The 24,275-nt window shown below is 33.6% G+C and overlaps 1 protein-coding gene across 4 annotated transcripts in view; it reads right to left on the reverse strand.

Annotated features, from left to right (window-relative positions):
• The window catches only part of LOC150096605 (hepatocyte nuclear factor 4-gamma-like), a 283,786-nt gene that overhangs the window by 128,644 nt on the left and 130,867 nt on the right, over positions 1–24,275 (reverse strand). For 3 of the 4 annotated variants that reach the window (XM_090408546.1, XM_090408545.1, XM_090408548.1), the window contains exon 1: positions 10,662–11,374. The exons of the other annotated variant lie outside the window; for it this stretch is intronic. In XM_090408546.1, coding sequence (XP_090264672.1) covers positions 10,662–10,938 — 277 coding nt within the window. In that variant the 5' untranslated portion in view covers positions 10,939–11,374. Of the gene's footprint in view, positions 1–10,661; positions 11,375–24,275 lie in introns of those variants that run through there. 4 annotated transcript variants of the gene reach the window in all.

Consider the following 24,275-nt stretch of genomic DNA (forward strand, 5'->3'; position numbering starts at 1 on the left):
CTGGGATGTGTATGTTGCTATGCATTGTGGAAAGGATCACTACCCACACTCACATTATGGGAAGGATCACTCCCACAGATGATTTCATTTGTGGGAGTTAGACAGAGGAAGAACTTTTGACATCCTGGTCAGGTGGTGGTGGCATACTTTTATATGCAATCATCTGACTAGAGGGTCAAAAGTTATAGAACATTTATGAAATCGACTTTTTTTTTGCTTATTTATACCAGACTTTGTTATTTTATTTATGTATTTTTTATGTTGAGCCCATACACGAGAGGTTGGTAGATCAACCTATAGTATACATTAGATTAAAAACGGTCTTCAAACGAAAATTGAGATGACTCAAAACATTTTTGTAAGGATGCTAAATACTAAACTTCAGTAAGATCCATGCAATAGGTGAGTGGATTATGTACTTACTGATTATAATAATAAATGATGATTTACTTACTGATTATAATAATAAAAAAAAATCAGAAAACAGAAATCAACTTTGCTTAAATGTATTTTAACGAGACTAATTTGTCCATTCTTGCTTCACTTGTTACTCAATGCTATTCGCGTGCAGAGTCGATTTCGTTGTTTCGTTTTAATGTTTACCATTGTGGAAAATTCCTTTTCACACAAATATGTAGAAAATAACGTGCACAAGAATGGACGAACAAAACCGAATCTAATAAGAGCCTATGCATTTTGTGAAATGTATCTTATGAAAAACAGGATGGACTCCCAGATTATTATCACAAAAGTCTGATCACTTTCTTCAAATGCATTACAATAATTTACAAACGATTACTAAATTCTGAAAAATCTTCACTTCTTATACTTGACGGAATACTATTGAGGAAATAAAAACTTCACAAGTTCTTCCCATGCGAAATAACTTATTTATTCTTTCCAGCATGGCACTCATTGTGAGAATTTTGGAATATAAAATGTATCTTCATTTTTATATCACTAATCATTCAAAGGTAGCGCGAACGAAATATATAAATAATAAGTAAAGCCGATAAAAAATATAAAAGTTCCCCTTGCTTTGTTGCAAGCAGACAGCAAAGGGAACCTGACATTTCCGTAACGAAATGCTTTTTCATTATGAAAATTTCTGAATAATACGATCAAGAGGTTTTATGTCGGTATTAATTATTATTACATGACAACCCAAGAAATTCCACGACTCATCGTGGGAGGCTACTCTACACGATCCATGTCTACAGTACATAATCCACTCACCTACATAATATTTTTTTTTTTTGTCTTAATTGTGTATGTCATCTGGCAGATTAGCCTGTTTTGTGGGATGAAAAATTCAAGTTTCTGGCAGAAAAACGTTCTCCTTTGAGATTAGCTAATTCACCTTCAATGAAAAGAAGCATTTACAACGATTCCTCTTATCACAACGAGAACCGAACTGATTGCGAAGGATCCCTATCCCTTCGTTCTTCCAACTGCGTTGCGGAGATGTTTATAATAATAATCATAATCAAAAATTTCCAGATTTCAGTATGTTAGATAGGTAAATAGTGGCGCGGATCAAAGTATCACGAGAACTTGATTCAGGAAGGGAGTAGCAACCCTACCAGCAACTGCCTGAAATGGTACCATTAATGATGACAAGTTAACTGTTTCTTTTTTATTCTAGATTAATATTTTTTGCTATCAGAAATCACACTATTGATAATAATCATGAATGTTGTTTTAACTGTTGAGAAGAATATGCTGCGATAAAATACATGCTGTGGAATGTTAATTATGCAACATTTCTCCGTTTCCTTAATCCACCATATAAATTTTAAGAACAGTAGCGGAAATCTTTATTACTGGATTCGAAATAAGACGAATTTGCATAATTTTATAAGTGCAGATAAAAGATTAAATAGGTCTTCAAATCGTGGTAAATTGCCAATAAGTACTCGCTCGTAATTATAAAAACAATTCAGGATGAAATTTAAATAACTGGAAAATTTAATAAAGCAATGAAAATATTTTAAAATAATTTAAACTTTCTTCCCGTATCAATTTCACATTTAAAATAATTCAAGCCTGGTATCAACAGAGATCAATATCGACAATTCAAGAACCGTGACCTCACTTTGAAAAGCACCTACCAACATTACTGTCTGTGCATTTACAACGATCTAATAACGAATTTCCCGCTTTCGAATTGTTACTAAAATTGATGGACAGTAGTTTTGTTTTGATCACGATCTACCACTTTATATAAAACAATTATACAAAGCACCATGTACCGTAGTTTTTTTTTTTTTTTTAATGTTTCTCCCACCTATGAAAGTATTTGCAAACCTATAGTCATTCGTACCGAGGACAGGCTAAGGATTCCTTCTTCTGTTTCATTTGATTTTATATATATATTTTTTTATTTTTTTAAATAGTTCGGAAACCCTGCTCTAGAGATCAAACATGGAACTTTTTCAAACCACTTCAGGCCTCCAATAAGCGAGGCGGTGATCTCACATAGGCGATGAAAATCATAAATAAAACTTATTAAATGTTTTTACTACGCTCTTCCTACAGTGGGTTATTTTTCCATTGTAACAGGCGCGTCTGAAAAATATCCGCCTGTACATATTTGAGTTCTATACTATAATTTGAAATGGAACAATTTTGGTTTCAAGATTAGAACCCAATAGGTTAAAAATTGGTTTAAAAAAGTGCCAATATCAAATTTCATCCATTTATACCAAAGGCGGGAAGAACTGCAATTATTGCGTCATCTGGGTTGCGAAGAAGTTTAATTAGCATATATCTGATTAAAAATTAATATCATTCTAATAGCAACATCATCAAAAGCACTAAAATACACGATTATTTAATTAAATTAAATCGGGATATAGGCTTACAAATAAATATGGATAAATCAAAAATAATGTATAGTGGAAATACTACAGAACGAAAACAAATTGAAATAAATCAAAGACAGGTTGAAATAGTGAATTCATACAAATATCTAGGACAAATCATTACAAACAACCATAAACTTGATAATGAAATGTCAGCTAAAATTGCAGGATGGAAAGTATTTAACCACTATAGAGATATTTAGAAGCAATTTACCAAACTGCCTAAAAAGAAAGATCTACGACCAGTGCGTACTCCCAACAATGACCTATAGTAATGAAACCTACAGTTTGACGAAAAAACACCTCGAGAAACTGAAAACAACACAAAGAAACATGGGAAAGAGCCATTTTGTGAACCCGGTTAGATAAAACGAATAATACTTGGATGAGGAAGCAAACAAAGGCAATGGACATTACCTTCGTAATAAAAGGCAACAAATGGTGATGGGCAGGACATGTGGTAAGAATGTCTGACAACAGATAGACAAAAGAGAACAACAGAATTGACACAAAGCACTGGTTATCGGAGACCAGTGGTAAAATGGGACGATGAAATAAGATGTGGACATTTATGGTGGAGAGATGCACAAGACCGTTAAAAATGAAACAAGCATGGAGAGGCATTCGTCCAGCAGTGGAATGAAGAAAAAGCTGTTGATTATTATTAATCATAACCGTCAGCTTTTACTGCATATTTTGTGTATTGATTTCGGAATTCATGCAATCACATTCAGTTGTTATAAGAGCGACAACAAATATTTGCAAAATAATCAATAAATAAAATTAAGAATTGTTTATTTTGCATTTCAGCAGATACACTTTTCAAGGGGGGGGGGACAGATGAATACAAAAAAAAATGTAATTCATCGTTTAATTTTATTTAAAAATATTTAAAACTAACAGAATACTAGTCCCTCTTTGGCCTGTGAATTATCTGACACCAAGTTAAATGTAGGTTTATGATTCACCATGAATCTTTCCCATCATTTAGCAAAAACCTGGATTCCTGTATTAACCGCAAACGCCTTCGGATTACCTTTTAACGCTGTATTTCACTATTCTCACTCGGTCTGATTATTAGTCATGGGATTAGAGCACACTCATGCTTAAGATTTCTAATGGAAGAGTCACTCGTTTATTACTCATTCTTGAAAGAGAGGCTGTCATTCGTCCACACTTGATGCTAGCACAAAATATGAAATTTTATATGAAGAACAAATTAGAATGAAATATACTTGAAAATATAGCTGGAATCCAGAATGTGAAAGATTTTCTTCTTTCGTGCAGCGACGTATAGTGCGCAACTATATTTTCTACCTACACCAGGGTGTACGCCCCACAGGGAGGCAATTTTAATATTTTTGGGAGGAATTAGAAAATATGTTGCATTCGTCACGTCATCACTGATATACTCAACTATCAACGTTGAGGTAGGGCATGATCCAAAAAAGTTGGGAAATACTGACCTACACCAAGAAAGATGGCGTTTCATAATCAGATTTTCCGTAACATGGAAACTGAGTTAAAACGAAAATGGTCTAATAAGAGAAATGATATTTACCTCTATTGACGGAATTTATAAACGATAGGATAAATATAAACACAGTAACATCAAAATTGTTCATATATATATATATATATATATATATATATATATATATATATATATATATTCTTAAACGGCATAGCTGTATAAACGAAAGCAAATTACTGAAAAAATAATATTGCAAATATTAAACTCCTCCAAAGAAATTAAGTTTATTCATAGATAAACCAAGTCTTTCTTTCGTCTTCCTTCATTTCATCTTCATCTGTCAGATAATAAAGATGTTTATAACTGTTATAATCTAAACTCTAGATTACTGAGTTTTTGATAACCAAGCATGAATCGCGATGAAACTTGAATGAATTCTGAGTTGCATCTGTTTCGAAAACTAGCACTTTTGGCATAAGCAAAGAGTTGAATTGGTAGTAATGTATTATAGTATATTTATTTATTTTTGCGTTACAGTTTTTGCTTATCCACTTTTGAGGGAGAGGCTTCAAGAAAAAATCGGAAAAAACCGTAATAATATAAAAATGAATCGTATCTAATATATTAGCACGTTTCGGCTTATTTCATTGATTCACATAGTGAAACATCAATATAAGTCCGGTGAGGTTTTGCAGTTAAATAAATTTACGGAGATTGATAATACTATACCCAACAGGTGAAGAAAAAAAAAAAAGATAAGAAAGCACAAGATAAGAAATATAGATAATGAATAAAGTATAAAAATTACACCAACTACTCCGGACAATATGATTTACAGGCTTATTTCATTGAGGTTATAAAAAGAAAAGAAACCTCATTAACTAGAGAGGTGCTGTGAGTTTCTCAACGTATTCAGAGAGATACATATTCCTTGGGGGTGCGATACATTTTCGAGTACTTTTCCAAGGTAAAAGCTACCGTATCTAAAATTTCATTTCTTTGCAGCCCTATTTCTTTATTTCTAAATGCATCACACACACACACACACACACACACACACACACACACACACACACACACACACACACACACACACACACACACACACACACACACACACACACACACACACACACACACACACACACACACACACACACACACACACACACACACACACACAAACTGATAAGTAGCTTAGATAGAGCATTCCTAGAATTAAGGGATTATCTAATCTTATATACCTCAAGCAATAAGTTACGCACGATTCTTACATTTTGAAAGAAATAACATGGAGCATCACGCTCAATATATTGAAATTCAAACAAAGAAACGTAATGCTTTTAATGTATATAAATACAAACTCGAACTTATTACGTGCAATGTTAAAATACTTTTCTTAAATTATCAAACATCCACAACTGCGAATACGGCTCGATGTATATATATATATATATATATATATATATATATATATATATATATATATATATATATATATATATATATATATATATATATATTATATTATATAAAATAATATATAATATATATTATTGCTTTAGTGTTTTGTATTGCTAAGTTTTGTTTGACAAAAGTGTACATTGTCACATTTTGTCAACGTCAATTTTTGTGTATTTAGTGAACTCACTGCAAATTTATCGAAATTCCGTATTCGGCGTAGCATTTTTTTTTTTTTTAATGTTCTGTTCATAGCATACTGGTAGATATAATAAAGAACATGCCAGAAGAAAAAAAAAAAAAAAAAAGAGAGAGAGAGAAATTCCACATTTCGCAGATAGTCCTCGGTTATTTATCACAAATTAAACATCAATTCTTCATTTCCAGGAGTCTAAAGGGAGCCGGATGATTATATTTTTAATGGATGTTCCGTCCACCTAGAGAAGGTGGAACCACTCGAAAATTGCACGAAGCCATTACTATTGGTAAATCGGCAAGCAAAACATGAATTTATTAATATATATTCATATTTTGGTCTCCGTTTTACTGATTTTATGAAAAAACAAAGCAGAAATATTATCCTAATTTCCAGAAATCAAATGGCAACAACCATGACCCCAAACGACAAAGATAATTTGGAAGCATGATCTAAGTGACTTTTGTGTTTATAGACTATACTGGTATTCTTAATAAGAAGAAACCTGAATCCTTTGAATCCAGTTCTTAATGAAACAAATGTTAACCATGCTAAAATTTTCCATTTTAGCATGGTTAACATACAATTTAGCATGGTTAACATGGTTAACATAAAATTTCCCAAGCCAAACAAAAAAAGAAAAACACATTTTTCTTTTTTTGTTTGGCTTGGGAGGTGGGGATATTTATTTGCGCAAAATGTGTAAACTCTGCTCACTTACACGCAATTATCTGAGTAATTTAAGCATTTACAAAAAGCATTCATCACGATGAACCTATTAACCCAATTCTTATTTGCTGTATGTATAAAATTGTGGATTTTTATTTATTTTTATTATTATTATTTTTTTCATTAGAAAACTAACAATATTTTACAGCCTGGGTGGAAAATGCATGCTATACCGGAAGCATAACTCACTCTGGAAGAATCTTTTTATTGATGAAAATTTTAAAAATGTAGCAAATATATTAATAGGTATTATTAAAGTACTTTTAAATCAAAATTCTGCAAGATTTTATATTAAATAGAATAAAAATAATTCAAGCAATCCAAACCGCTTGCTATTATTTTAAAAATTCTCATACGGGACCAGTATTTCGTGCATTTTTCTCAAAAAGATTTTCGAACTACGTAATCAGCTAATGTTTTAAGATGCAATTACATAAGTTTCATATTTACCTTAAAAAAATTAAAATAAATTCATACTGATAAATTACTGCATTCTTACTTATAACTGTAGTGAAACTTATGGCATCTATTATTACTAGTTAGTAAATAAGACACGAAATTACATATTCTCGTTACTAACAGAGAATGATTTATGAAATGATCAATCAGCGGGTTCGAATTTTGGCAATGGAAATCAAAATGATATTGCCATTATTACGATAATTCTGCCAAATTCTCAGCTTTATATCAATTACTTAGCAGCAAAAACTTTCCATAACAGGGTGACTTGTTTTCCACGTAATAACCAAAATTTTAGAACTTCTTTAGGGCAAATACTGAGGCGAGCATATTTTATTTGTTGGCGGAACAACGCTCGAGGGCATGAAGATTATGTATATTTCCGCCGGATTTCTAACACATGAAATTGAGTTCAGCGAAGATCAGCGCCGAAGAACACACGAAGTAGGATTAAAACGTTCAGGATTGTAGTTCCGATTCCAAGAAAAACCATGTACTACTATTTTACATGTACCTACTTTGAAAAAATATAAAAGTGGTGACAAAATCTAGAGTAAGGAGAATAACGAAAAAAACGGTGTCATATGACCACAAATTCCTATGAAACAGTGAATGCAACGTCGTCGCGATGAAAAAAATCAATCTCCAGCATGGTTAGTTTCAACGTCCAGGTGAAAATGATGTGTCACTAGTTCTCCCTTTGGGAATTAATACATAGAATTATATGCATTCTATAATGGGGAACAAATCAACTTCCTTAATACATCTCTCCCCTTGAATTTTATTTTGCTCATTGTTTCCTGTATATATATAAGACATTTTTAACACCATCACCACGGCAGTTTTTGCCGCTGTAAATCACTTGATGTGCACGTGATATTGTTTGACGTCTGAAAGGGCACTATACCAGTCACAAGATTTTATTTCTGAATAATAACAGCTATAACTTGAATAAATGAAGAACTTTAGAGTAATTTCAATATTGTTATCTGGCGGTCAGTCCGGAACTTGATCACACCGTGTTTTCCGGTATCTCTTCTTCCATCACTGATATTACGTTTGAATTTAGCGAAGGAAGTGTGCGTTTTAATTCAAAATTATGTTTTCCCATTTTTCAGTTTACTTTGCTAAATTAAATAAATTAGAATTAATAAAATACACAAGACTTATTTCTGAACGTTTAAGTGGGTACGATACTGTGGTCCTTTTCATGTACGAAGGAAAAAAATTAACCACTGCCGTCTGTCGCCGAAATCCTGGATGTAACCGGAGAAAAATTTCCCTACGATGCATCAGGTGCTCTCCATCCCGAGTGATTTTCTGTCATGGATTTTACGAAATAGCGGAAATAGTGTGCTTATATATTATTATTATTATTAAGAGAGAGACCTCCAAGGAGTCAGGGACTCATCGAGGGAGGCTATCACAACATCCAATGGCAATCAATTCCAATCACGCACCACCCTATGAGAGAGAAATTTAGCCCTCACCCCCTTCTTAGCTTCCAAGGATGCCCTCTAGTCCTTTCCCAACCCTCCATAAAATGAAGAATTCCATTAACTGAAATCGTGTATGTCCGCGCGGTTAGCCTAGTGGCTATGCGCTTCGCAACCATATGCCTGGCGAAGGAGTGTCCTAGGTTCGATTCCCGTCGGTGACGTGAGGAGCTGAAGGATCTTCCTCAGCCATAGCCAAGTTAGCCAGTCTTGGGCGTTGACAGCAGGGTTTTTCCCCCCAGTTTATTCTGGGCTTTTTCATCCCGCAAAAGCAGGCAAAGTGGCCGTGAGAACTCAACATTACAGGCCATAGGATACACCGTGGCATAAGGCTGACCACCTTATCCTGTGAACAGAGTGAGGTCCGATGATCAATGGACCCTCGACACCGCAAGGTAAAAGAGGGTATAAGGAAGATGAGATGAGATGATGAAATCGTGTATGTATATAATGGATAAAGTGACAGGTTTTTTTCTTTCTTTTTATTACACAGTGCTATTTTACATTTGTGGCTAATCACACAACAATTTGGATTTAAAAAAAATGTTAGCTCTTATTGTAAGTGCTATATACAAATCTGAAGTCGAATATAGTACTCTAAATGAGATCTAACATTTTTAATATTGATATGCTGGAAGTGGTGCAGAGGAGATCCAGCTGATATCGGCATGAACAACCTAGAGAACCGAAGTTATTCTAATAAGAAAAAACTTCCTTTCTGTAGGTTGTTTCGTCCTGTGTCTAAATTTTAGACAAGACGAAAAAGAGGAGATCCGATCGAAGTTTATAAAGCTGTGAAGATTATGAATAAGATGCATTATAGGAATTTTCTGAGAAATGCATAGTGCGGCGGGGGGCAGTTTTAAATAAATGAAAGATCGCTGTAGGCCAGACTTAAAGAAATATTCTGTTTAGTTGAAAGACAGTGATCAATCACTGAAATAAGTTTTCGGATAGTATTTATAACAATATGTGTCTTAAAAGAATTTCAAGAAGGCTCTGCGTAAGTATTACGAAGAAAATAATTTAGTATAACTGGTATCCCTTGTGTTTTATACTTAGGTATAATACATTTATTGCCAATAAATGGCTTATCTGAAACCATCAAAAGTATTTTTATTCTTGAGGAGTTTGTGTTTTGACATCAATGTGGTATAAGCTTCGCTTTCTTGGATGGTATTTAATACTAACGCTAATAATTTAATAAATATTAGGTGTGAACTAATGTTTCTCCGCTCCCCACACACACACACACATCAAATGTACCCAGAGATTCAAATAGATCCAAATCATTAAGTGACATGGGGGGAGCGGACTAAGATCAGAAATTTATTTGGGACTTTTCGTTCAATTATTTTAGAGCAGAAGATAGTTTAATGCAGGAGTTCAATCGATCTTTCTTTTGCATTAATCCAACAGTTAACAGAAACACTTCAAAAAACGGTTTTCTTCAGAAACTTCAAAACTTTCCGAACGGCTACTCATGTATAACTAGATTAAAAAAAAAAAATCTTCAGAATTATAATAACACGCTAAGTGATAAATAAAATACATATAACAATACTGGAAAACGAGTATGCCCATGGTGTATTTAATTTCAGAGATAAGAAAATAAATCGAAATGCTTTTCCATAGCTATGAGTGGTAGAGTTGTCGGTGATTCATAATTAAAACACTCCAATCTTATAGAGTTGCCAAAAAGAAAGACACTTAATGAAAACGGATTATGCTTATCTATTTAAGTCCACTCTTAATCTTTAAATAAGTCCTAAGACCGCGCTAAAATATAATCGTATATACTTTTAGTTATTCGTATAGGGACGATATAAAGATGTTTTCTGAGGAATGCCGATATCAATACACACCACTATGATTCTCAGCAACACACTTAAATGCAATCAGAAATAAATTTTGGATTCACATTTATTACTACAGCTGATTAACAAAGTCAGTAAATGAACATATTAAATAATGTAACTCACCGTTTTCTAAAGGGGGAGGACTCAGAACCCTTGTGAAACGTTCGGTAGAAAAGGTAGAATAAGTACGGAACCGATCACTTAAAACGTTCCCGAAGTCGGGAGACTGCGGCATCCCAAAAGGAGCATAGTCTGCAGGGGCAGGTGATTGTCCTATATTGCTAACTGGGGAAATGTGTGGAGGTGGAGGCGGTGGTGGTGGCAAGGAATACGACCGGCTACCCTCGTAGCGACAACTGTTCAGTATCATCTCCGAGTCAGTGAAAGTGGGATTTTTCATGAAGAATGCTTTCTTCTATCTATAGATATTTACTTTTGAGCGGTTTTAAAAAATTCTGTTTCCAGTGAAGTCCAACTGATTTTCCAAAGACATCAAGTAACTAATTAGAGGCCTTTTGCGAAATGACCCAGTTCATGGCATTTATACCGGTGAGTGACCAATACTACGTCAGCACACAGAAATAGCCAATCGGTGATAAGCAGGTAACCTATCCCTCCCCACCCTCACTTTCCTTTACAGTCAACAGTGTGCAAAATCCCAAGGGTGCCGGCGAAGCGGGTGACAAATCTATTTACTACTTCACAACGTTGATAGCGTAAGAACGCGCGCACGCGCCTAAGCACAAATGACTTTCTTTCCAACTAACACTCCAAAGGAACTCAGAATCCCTTAAGTGTAAAGACGCTCTGAAATTATCCAGTGCTGTAAAATGTGTCTCTTCACTCAGTTAGCTACACAACTTCTGAAACGAAACTAAATTACCTGACACCCCAGTCAGGGCTATTAAAAATGCTCACATCAGTCTATATACGTCACAGTGTAGTGAACGTGCATTCTGACACCGCCACATGAACACGCAGCACGCCCAGGTTCGTTCCACAGCACCAATCGTAAGTGGAGCAAACCCTGGAACACCTCCCGCCATCATAATTACATGTCACCTGGCATATTTGTGTTCAAATCCCGAAACAGGTACGTGTGCGACGGGAAATTAGAAACATCCCCCCATAGACATATTTTACCATTAACATTAACTTGAATATGTGATAGTACTGCATACGTTGCAAAAACTGTCTCTTCTTTCCCTCCCCTTATTTATAGCTTGTGATCTTTGCATAATAAGAGAAAAGTTTTCTTTTCAGCTTTGCTGAATCAAGAAACAAGAATGCCTGAAATAAGCTCCATTAAAATAGCAATAGTGGTTAAGTTATATCGTAGCATCCTAGAGCAACGCGTTTGTTTCCATGCACAATTTATAAGTTTATAATTACTTGCAATGTATTTTCCCTTGTAAGATATGTTATCATTTCGGTAAAGATACAATGCAATGTAAGCATCTCTCTCTGACAAAAATAAACCAATTCCAGGTCAATCTAAAATATAATGATTGTGACAGATGGCTTTAAGATTCTTATCAAAATTATAGTCTGTAACGAGCATGCCAAATTGCGCCTTAGGAAAATGTGAACCGACGAATAGTTAGCAAAAAATAAGTAAAAAAAAAAAAGAATAAAATCATATAGTAGCTAGCATCAGTAACTCGGATGGCAGATTACTTATTATTATTATTATTATTATTATTATTATTATTATTATTATTATTATTATTATTAAGAAGGTTTTAAAAAATTCTGTTTCCAGTGAGGTCCAACTGATTTTCCAAAGACATCAAAATAGCTAAGAAAGTTTCCACTTGGAGATCCTTCTAAAATTAGCCAACCGGCCAGTCAGAGAACACACGCAATTAGTAAACATAGCATACTGGCTTCATAGTCTGTAGCTAGCCGTAATTCAAACCACCATCAACTTGGCAAACGTCACTTAAGTACTTAGTAAAAGAAGGATAAAAACATTCATATTTGTTAAGGAAGCAAAGGTAGCCAATACAATACAAGAATTGCTTGATCGTTAATTCAGCATGTGTTTATCGCAGTTGCTATTATGGATAGTTTTGGAGACCAAAACTCTCTGCAAAGAGTCTACTTATGGATGAAGCTAGAACTGGATCCAGTTATATCTCATTATTACAACGGATGTAATGAATAAGATATAACTAGTGGTGAGCTATGGAAATTTTAACAAAGGGCTCGCATCGTCGAGCAAAAAAAAAAAAAAAAAGAAAAGAAAAAAGAAAAGGGGGGGGGTTTAACTTAGCCCTTATAATACTTATATTGCGACTTTGTAGAGCTTCTGACAGATATGGTAATTCCTGTAGGATATCAATCATTAATGCTAGATCTTTTTAAAAATTCCAAGTTGAGAAGTCGGTTTAAAAAGCCCTTATATTTATCGTTCGATGCAAAATGCTTGCATAAAACTGGGTAATTTCTCCACAAAGCAAGAGTCGTTCGTAAACTTCAAGCTACCCATCGTCGTCCAAACACAAGGCAGATCTTTAAAATTTCGATAGCAAGGTCTTTTGCAATCGTATTTAATTCTCATTGATTTTTTGATGATTGATGATAAAAAGCATATAATTTATCCATAAATATTTCAAAATGATTTATTTCTTAAATGTATTTTATCGAATCGTCTAATGCTAAGTGTAAACGATGAGCGCAATGCCAAATCACAACGTTGGGAAACTTTTGTAGAAGTTTGATTGCATTACCTGATTTGTTTCCTAACATTACATTAGTTCCATCAGAACAAAATGCAATGAAATGATTTTTTAAATAGTTATAAGAAAATCCATATGAATTTAAAGTAGCAATTATAGTAGCATGTATACATTCCACGGTGGTATTTTCTAGTTCTACAAGATTATTAAATAAGAAGAACAAAGGGCTCGCATATTTGAGAAAAAGTTAACAAAGGGCTCGCGCGAGCCCCTTATAGCTCATCACTGGATATAACCATGAGCGAAAGCGCTATAAAAATATAATTTTTTTTTTTAAGTTTCATTCAAATCTGAATGCAATTTGTATGTATTTTTGTGAAACTCGACTATGTAATACTATTGAACATGATGATGTATTGCATAACCCAATTTCAACAAAATAGAAGTCTCTATTCGATCAATCTACATCGAGGTTAAACCTAGAATGCACCTGTTCTTATTTTTATTTGTTTTTTTCAGTAAGTCGGCTTTTTGAAAACAAAGTTTGAATCCAAAAGCGCTAATTTCGCTTCAACTAGTTACATTAGATAACCAATATTAAACCCTGTATTAAACCTATCAAATTTTATATACATTATATGGATACAAAGATACTTAAAATTAGGGAAACCCATCAATTTCTCCTAATTGTTTAACATACATAATAAAAAATATGTACTATAAAATATTCGCATTCTACTGCGAATATTAATTTCGAATTAGTGAAAAAAAAATTGCATATCAATTACATTTGTGGAATATAAATTAATTAACTGCAACTATATGAAGTCGAAATATCAGCTTTTCATATAAAGGAACTTCACTCTTGAGGAAGTAATAAGTACAAATGAAGCATAATCATATTAAAAACACAAAATTCCATAATAATTACACTAAAATGTTCAAAGTTTCTGATTGACGTATTAAACTTATTTTGAAGTAATTATTTTAGTAAAGAAAAAGTATCATCATCATCTGAATCACTTTTAGATTACTAAACTGCGCATAAATTGTAAGTTAATACTGCCGGCAGCTATACTAGGCCTGCAGCAAATTAAGTTCCTATTTATGACTCACGTAGAACTAACATTATATATTCGCTTTTAGGCTAAATTTCAGTATATAAATTAACATTTATTTTAATATAAAATGTAAAATCTTGAATTCTTTTTTGGTTATACATTATAGAACTATTTTTTTTAAATGAGTCATGATTACATCTGGCCATGTGCAATGCGAAAGCAATCTCTATCACGCACACACATATATATCTTTAAAATTTTTAGACTTAAGTTCAAAGCAAAATGCTAATTAAGGATCTTCAATTCTAAACTTTTTGCGTTCTAGACGATTGTGGTATCATAATTATTTTATGATACCAATTATTTTATTATGTTGCATCATAAAATAATTAATAATATTACATTGCGATCATATTTTGAAAAGCGTTTCCATAGCTAAGTCGGTTTTTCTGCAAAGCCCTTTGGTTAGAAAGATCTTTATCAGGACTTTTCAATTAAAAGTGAGTAAGCTGGTCTCATACAGAGGAGGTAGAGTTTTCTTCCAGAAACTCTGTTTTTTCCCCAAAAGAATATACATTTTGGCATAAGAATAATTGCTTTATTCTAATTATGGTTATGAAAGTCAACCTGGGTGGGTCGTGAGCATATAATGACCGCGGATTATTATTACTATCAAATTGTGAGATAAGATAAATCAATAATGAATTCTATTTATACTCCGAGTTTTTTTTTTTTTTTTTTAATATGTTCAAGTGCTGCAAAGTGCTTCATTATTATTATTTGTAGGCATCTCCACGGCCTCTCTCGAAGGTTATAATTCCATAGTGCCTATCATATCTCTCATGATAAACATCCACCAAATGCGTAATTACGATATTCATTGTCAGCTTATTCCACTCACTCACTCACCATGCCATGAGAAGAACCTGGAACTCACTTTCTTCATGACTACACCCTTACTCAGCTTCCAGGAACAGCGCCGAGTTTTCTCCCCACCTATGAGCTACAAAATTTTCCCGTTATCCGTACTGTAAAAAATCTTTTACTAGCTTGTATGGTTTTTATCATATCCCCTCTCCTCCATTCCTTAAACTTTGAAGGCCACACTTCTTCAAGTCTATTTTCATATGACAGGTTCCACAAGGTAGATATGGTTTTGGTTAACCAGTGCAGGACCTTTACCACAGTTTCTTAATCTCCATGGAAAACACAGGTGACCATATCTGAGCAGTTCTGAGGCCATTATTGCCAAGGTGGTTTTGACATCACATTGGATAATTGCAATGTTGAAGACTGACTTGTAGGAATAAGGAAATTATTCTCCCGCTTTATAAGGCCTTGATAAGACCATATCTGGATTATCTTGGCAATGTCGGCTCTAAAAGTTTAACCCGGTGTCCACTATTACTCCTAAGTCTCTAGCTTCATCAATCGCTTACAGAATTCCTATTAATGTAATACCCAGTCAGCACTGTCTTGCCCAAAATGCATAACCTTGCACTTGGCAGCATTAAACTGACATTTATTGACATCTGGTAACAGATTCGGTCTGTTTAAGTCAGCCAGTAAGGATTCTATATCAGAAATGTCTCTTGTCACATTTCTTTAAAATGTGATCAGTCCAATCTATCCGTCACCAAAATGTCACATTTTCCAGACCTCATCCTCTTTTCTTTCTATATGTGTATAATATCGTGTAAGAATTACCCTTAAGGCAGCTAATTCTTTGTTGTCGAAAAGTTTACTTGAGATAAATCGTTGAAAAACTTCAGTAACGACAAAAGTAACGTTAGGAAGAGACATCCTGGAATATATTAATTTCTCACTCTGGCAATCTTTGTCACATTTCACCTAATATATAGTATTTTACAATTCAAATGTTAAAAACATGTAACCCATAATAGAAACAAAGTATTAACTCGTTTCGTCCTCGGCATCATCATCATTTAGTATTTTTTGTCACAAATGTTTCTACTAGTACACGAAAGGCACAACAGTGTATATGAAATTTCCTGAACTTGTGCATATAATTAAGTTTATTAATTCAAAAACGAAACGTTTTTAATTTATTATATCATGTTTTTGTTACATATAAAATATTGTTTTCATTTTGGACACACACACACACACACACACACACACACACACACACACACACACACACACACACACACACACACACACACACACACACACACACACACACACATGTATGTGTGTTATTCCGAATTACAAAAGTCAGAATCTGGCAACCTCTAATATTCCGATTCTTTCACGCATCTGCAAGCCATATCTAATCAGACAGTTTATATTTGCGTTGGGCAGATACTATCATTAGATTCCAAGAAGAGATAACGGTGAGTTTATAAATCCAATTTTTTTTGTGTTAATCGATTGTATATATTAATATTTTTAAATTTGGAAATATTACTTTTTTAACTTTAATACTTTTAATTTTCATTCATAAAATGAAAATTAAAAGGATCCTTACGGTCCTCGATTAAATTAATCACAAATTTCATCGGAACGAAGGTCGAAATTTCTCATCACTGATCTAATGTCTTAGCATACATTGTTAAAGAATGGCGATGAAAATAAAAGAAGACGAACTAAAGATAATTAGAATTAATCACCCTATCAATGTTTATTATAAGCGTATTGCTCTCTTCAGAAGAATTTGTTGATTTTGTTTTAATAGAGCAATAAATGAATAAAGTTTAATTTTTTTAAGAATCATAAATCTCTAAATGAAACAAAGCTGTAATCAAAGCTTTATATTTATTTCGAGATTGTCATCTACATTTGTTTTTTTACGATTTCAAGAAAATCTCAAGCAAGCTTTTGAAAGCAGGCAGCGAAACCAATACTTTTAAGATGGAATATAAAGCACACGTTAAGTTTTACGTGAATACCAGCAATTACTTCTTGTTTCCCTATTCATCAGATTTACCAAGTGAAACGATAAGGATCTTTCATCATCATTATCAAAAATAACGAAGATTTCCATTCCATTACAACACTTTCTGTATAATGAATAATTCTGATCAGCTTTATTAGTGCTATTCAGGATTTTAAACTTTCGTTTAAAAAACTTTTTTTAGACTCGAAGTCAAAATGTTTCTTGTAGCGCATTGGTGCTCTGATCTGTATAAGGTTGAGTTTTTCAGAGGAAAATTAACTCATGGGCAGGTTATAAGAGAACACGTAACTTCTTGGGTTATATATATTTAAGGTTTAAGGATATATTTAAATACCGGCTAGATATAGATATTCTACGCTCTTTTGTCTCCCCTTTCATTTGTATACGCTGAAGTTTGTTAAATGATAAAGTTGAACTTAATATATTATCATCAGTTAAACTGTGAAGTAGATTTAGAGTTAACTGGAGATTATAGTCCTGTGATATCCTGGTATTATTTGCAATTTTAGGATAAACATTCACTCATCATCACAAATAATGTGCAATAGGAAAATGCCGGCAGCCCATTTCAAAATTCGGAAGACAATTCACAATATGTGACTTATTTATGCCTCTGTATCAAGTGTCTTCGAGATATCAAGAGCAACCATTTGAGTTTATCTGAAATTTTCAATGGTATCCGCCAAAGGTGGATAACACAAACAAGACCTTCTGATACAATGCAAACTCAGGTTGCATTACATCTCAGAATAATCATTATAGTGATTCTTTGAAGGATGTTGTCTGTTAATTTTCCTCGAAGTATATTTTTCGATTCGAAAGACTGTCTGTTATTTTGATAGCAGTAAACAATTTGTATGATACTGAAGGTCAGAAAATGCCTCGGCATCAAATAAAAAAGAAAGCCATTGAAGTTGTGACCATGAAAATCTGGGAGGATAACCTCAGTATCAAGAAACTTGCACTGGAAATAATCATATTTTTAAGAAAGTAAAAACGTTCAGAGTAGCTAGTGGCAAAGGGAGAAAAAGTATGCAAGAAAGGAAGTATATGTCTACAAAGAAGATTAAAAAAATAAAATAAAATAAGGAGAATTTAGGTTAAACATTGACATCGGGTATCAGAGCGAACATATGCATAAATGTTATCTCAGAGCAATTTGGACATAAAAACAGTTCGACTTAAATTAGATGCCAGCTCACAGAAGGGAAAAAAAAGCATAGGAAAGCACCGAACCTGAGTTCGATGTTCGTCGTGATGTGGGTGTGATATAGCAAGAAAAATTCTGAGCGTAAATTTTCTTGCAATACTATATGCAACTACTAGAGAAGCTGTATATAATATAGCAAGAAATAGTTTCAATTTATAAATAAATATGCTATTAAAAAGGGATTAGCATACCCCCCCCCACCACCACCACCACACCCAGCGAAAGTCTTCTACTAGATAAAGCTAAACATAAAATAACTTCGTTTTCGTAAATACCTAAACACACATGGTCCTCTACACATTACATTTCACTTATAAATCATTTCTTAATAAATATTATTTAAATGTATTAATAATAGGTATTGGTACTATTATTAATCATTAATATTAATTAATTAATACTTAACCACTTTCGCATCTATTTTTATTTTTCTTATTTGTAAGGAAATTATCCGAAGAAAGGACGACCCGAGGGTATGGGAATTGTGTGAAGATGGATCTATTTATCTTCACAGCTACCGTTGTTCATAAGATCAAGAGCTGATTTACACCAAAGGATCCGATTAAAATTAAAACTGTCTCTGTGAATGAGATCGTAACTTATTTAGGTTTTCAAAATAGGTAAAAATCGTATATACGCGCGAACAAAATTATATATTTTAATGTGTATAGCATCATATATATCAGATGTGTTTAAAATATCATATATAAAAACTGACCTTGTTGGAATTCCTGAGTTAACCGGCAGAAGTAATACAGCCAGTGTAGTTATTTGGGATCTCCCAACGGTAGAAATGCCCGCTAATTTAAATCATTTTTCACTACAATTATTCTGCGGTAGACTACATAGTTCTTTTATTGAGTGGGTATAGTAATGACCATTCCTTAGGTTAGCTTAGGGGAAGTTTTATGACTGTGTTTACTGTAATAAAGAACTAAAATCTGCTTTCCATATGCCCTTTTTTACCATAGGCATCTGTTTCACAACCGAATTGTCTCAAAGCGCATCAAATCGAATAGCTTTTTAGTGTTCTTTAAAATGCTTTCCAATTCCAACTAAACATTCTATTGCAACTAAGACTTTCTGTTCACACGAAGGTAGTATTTTCGTTTTGGGATTCGGGCCTAGAGGATTCGTATCTCAAAATTAAAAATATTCGTTATAATTTATTGTTGTAAAGAATATTTTAATGTTTTAATAAACATGATTTTCTCCTGTGGTCTCGAATCTATCTTGAAAGAGGCAGTGATTAAATTTGTTTCCTTAATATGATTTTGGTTATTTTTTTGTCAAAACAATAAGAATGCAAATCAGTTAAAATAAAAATCATCTGAAAACGAGGGCTAAAATTAAACCACGAAATGATCGATTTAAACAATTTTTTGTTTTTGTTTTTGAAATATGATATGACAATGTAATCATACATATATAGCAATATAACTCTTGCTTTCCAGGTAGATAGTCGCCTGACTAACCTACAAATCATTAGTTGTTAAAAGATTTTCATCGTCCAACCATCACTCTGTTTATTGGAAATCTGAAGCGGCTTGCAAAGTGGAATGTTTTAGTAGCAAAAGCAGGTTTCTCAGACCTTCTTCTTTTTTTCTTTTCTTTTTTTTTTTTTAAATGAGAAAAACCTAGCGGATTGGATGGAATTACATCCGGGCTAAATATGGCCTCTAGCCGTCGCTACCTGCCCGTTTCTAAATTACATGACTGCAGATCTAATGCAAGCAAATTAAGATATAAAACTGTTCTCTTGTTCATACTCTTTGTTTGTGTATTCTATCAAAAGAAAAAAGTTTGGGAATATATATTCCTAAATTCTAGGAATATAAATTCCTAAATCCTAATCCCATCCACAAAAATTTAGGAATTTTTGTGGATGGGATTATTATAAAAACATTCTTTTATTATTAATTAATAAAATTTCTCTAATTAAATATTAATTGGAGAAATATTATCGCATATTATAAATATTTCTTTTTTTCTTTTATACGCCACTAGTTAACTAAATTCTTTTGCAGTATAGAACTATTTCTCCCCCTATCATAATATGATTGTGTTCTGTTTTTCAGATATATGCTATAATACTGCGGATGATACTGTAGAATGTGTATTTCCCTAGGGCAGGTTTTGATGGGAAGGGTGAAATGCTAATATGAAGTCAAGGGGTAAATTGAAACCCCCTCTCTCTCTCTGTGTGTGTGTGTGTGCGCGCGCATGTGTGTGTGTGTGAGAGAGAGAGAGAGAGAGAGAGAGAGAGAGAAATGGTTCCAAACAAAATAAATTCAGGCGTAGACCGATTACTTAAACAGGGCGTTTGATGTTTCAGCACGAGAAAGAAAGGGTGGATATACTTCGTTTACCATAATCATAACATTGCAGAATATTTCCGGAGGAAGCAATAATTCACTGTGCACCACCTGTTTTGATAGTCAAGCCAGCTCTAACTATATCCAAGTAATTTTCTACAAAGCGTATCACTTGGATGTATTTAGATATTATTTGAAAGTGTGTGTGTGTGTGTGTGTAAACTACAGAAATATAAATGATAAGTGTTTTTTATGTAGCAAAAGAAAAATGTAGATATGAAAATTATTTCCGTTTTTTTTTTTTTAAAGTTTAGTTACTGCTTTATTACTTGTAGAAAGTTTACTGTAATTAATTATAATCGTAGTTCAGGCAAGAAATGGGGGGGGGGGGGTTTCTGACACAATTAGAAATAAGAGTGATCGCATAAATACTTGTCACCACCAGCTACTTTTGTTAATACCTTTCTTTCGTCTTACCGCTACGGGCTAAATAAATGTTGCATTCCTTGAAAGGGAAGCCATTTTGCCCCTCCAGGGACAGCCTGCCCATTATTTACGCCACATGTTATATTACAAAAGTATTAAATTATATATTGCAAAGCAGTTGCCAAAAGTGCGGCAAATAAAAGAATAGCGAGGGGTCAGAGATCGTCGACAGATAGCTTAGTCGGTAAGTGCATGTATTACATCAATGAGCGATGTATTAGCATTATATCGCTAACAGGGGAGCGTCTCTATAGCGCAGTGGCGACAATACTCGGTTGAAAAGCCATAGGTTCCAATTCTGTCTAGGTATGTAAGGCTTTTAAGTGAAAGTGGGTTAGCCGGTCTCATAAGGAGGTAGAAGAGGTTTTATCTTCTCTCTCTCTCTCTCTCTCTCTCTCTCTCTCTCCCTAGAAACTGGTTTGTCATGCTATAAATTGGTTGGATTATTATCTTTCAAACTCGGTTAATAGACTTGCATCACAGCCTTAATTGCTTCGATCGTTACAAACCAGCCAACACCAGCTGGTAAAGCCTGGGATTGGCTTTTTAATTTGAACTTACACTGCAATTGAGTGTTCGTTACTTAATGATGAAGTAAATAAAATTCCGATACATTTATTAAAATTAGTACTATTATATAGGCACAGTGGATATTAAATCCATATTATTTCAAAGCTGAATGTTTGTAGAAACTATAAAAGTTTCATAAGTTGACCTAAAAAATTACGAGAATACAATCCCCGGCATTCCCGAGTTGCCTTATCTTGGACTACTTAAAAGACATGAGCGCTGCCTAAGCGTCCATATATTCGCTTTATATTAGTCCACTTGATAAAGGTTTCACTGGCCCGACAGCTGTTTCGAACTGGTTTGTTCTCTTCAGAAACCAGGCAGAAATCTTAAGAGACCAAAAACTCTCGTTCATTACTAAGGAAATCGAAATGTCAGCGAAATGTATTTTTCGTAAGTGAACTCTCGGTCTGTGCGTAAAAATAATTATCTATAATTATAATATAATAATAAATATTATAAAAATAAATAGTTAAATAATTTTTCATCGCCAAAATGAAGCCTTTCGGCTCTTTCTTTAGTAATTAGTTAAAATTACTATTTTAATTTCCGATAAAATGTTTGGAAATTATTCAATGAAAAATCTGGCCAATCTGCATCGATTTTTATTATTATTAATTTCATTTCTACATCAATAGTACATTAGTCCAACTAGAATGACAATAATATAAACTACAAATAATTCCTAATGTGGTGTATCATAAAGTAACGGTATAAATAACAAAGTAAAACCAGCTGCCCCCATATATATATATATATATATATATATATACATATATATATATATATATATATATGGGGGCACCTGGTTTAACAAAGTAAAACCAGGTGCCCCCATATATTGATAAACATCAGTATAAACATCAGTATATGGGGCACCAGGTTTTACTTCATAATGAAAATTATAACTTATTAGGTTCATAATCAAATAACTAAACGCATACAGTTGGCACAGGATTATCGTCATACATATCTAATACTTTAATACAGTTTAATAAACACCTTGACAACACATTCCGTAATCTGTTTTTTTTTCCCTTTCCTATTTATTAAATAGGAGGCTCTTAAGAGAAATAATTTGATAACATTTTGGAATTTAAAAACACACGCAAACCACTGTAAGTGTATAAGATAACTTTTCTACTCGAATGAAAAATTTTATTTAAATAACGTTTCGCGGATAAATATAATGATGCACAGAGGTTTACTTAAAATCGCTTTGAGACCAATTAGACAATGTTAAGGTAACTGACAGGTCTACTCTGGTGAATCTAATACAGGCTTCAAACAACGTTGTGGTAAAATACATAACGTCTCCGCTCACAAATTAACAAGCTATAGGTTCAGATCCCATTGTGGCATGAATATCTTTAGGTAGTAGACGATTTTTGTTGCCCGGTGTGAGACCACTATCCCGCTTACTGGAGGCCTGATGTGGATTGAAAAGTTGCATGTTTGGTCGTCAGCAGAGAGTTCATGGATTATTTAACCTTTAGCATGGCAGAGGGACTAAAGTAATCATACGTTACTAACTGTTTTTGTGGATGGTATTGACAAATATAATCGCCACATAAACGCAAAGGGATTCATATAAGAATATGAATATATTCTTATATATTCATATATATAGTCACACACACACACGCAATGTTAATTTTCAATCATTTTAAGTGTGACTACACCTTTTGCTTCAGAAAAAAAATGTCTCGTTAGTCACAAAGTCTGGTTTATACAAACGTGTGCCATGCACGTGTAAGCAAAGGTAGCCGCCAGTACATAGAGACTGAATGCAATTCAGTTTGGGCCGCTGTAGAAGGTCACCTGAGTCTTGTCTGATCCCGAAAGGGCAGGTGCCTGCCAAGCAAATCACTAATGACTTCAACACTCAAGAGGCAGTGAGTCAATATTGACGAGGATTTAGCTGAACAGCCGTGAAGTCTCTCTCTCTCTCTCTCTCTCTCTCTCTCTCTCTGTCCGTCCGTCCTTAACATTCCCTTATCGGTTTCATGGTCAAGATGTTTCAGACTCGATCAGCTATATATATGAGTATACAATTTGCACAAGGCACAACTCTGTTTCAGGCAAGGGGGCACATACTAACAGTATGTGCTCTCTTTTGCAAACTCTTTTGAGGAGTAGGGGAGGGGTGACTCACTAATTGCCCGTCACGTTTCTACGGTTCCCTAACGTACCATAAAGAGTAAGCATATTGCCCTCCGCTGTTTATCTGTCAACTGCCTCAGCCGGAATAAGTAATTATCTCAATTAAACGCATAATACAGTACTCTATTTTAGTGTGAAAAGAATTGTTTCGAATTTATTTTTATAATACGATATAAATTTAACCTTCAATTTTATGTAATGTAATGTCCAAGTTCACAAATTAAAGCCGACTGTATTTAAACTGAACAAACAATATCAGTGTAATAATAAAATTTTAATTCTTTACGCCTCTCATCCCCAACATCCCCAATAGATTGCATATGTTTCTGCC

This window comes from Typopeltis vanoorti, chromosome 18 (assembly GCF_054136105.1).
Source record: "Typopeltis vanoorti isolate ZY-2024b chromosome 18, IOZ_Tvanoo_1.0, whole genome shotgun sequence".
NCBI classification, from domain to species: domain Eukaryota; kingdom Metazoa; phylum Arthropoda; class Arachnida; order Uropygi; family Thelyphonidae; genus Typopeltis; species Typopeltis vanoorti.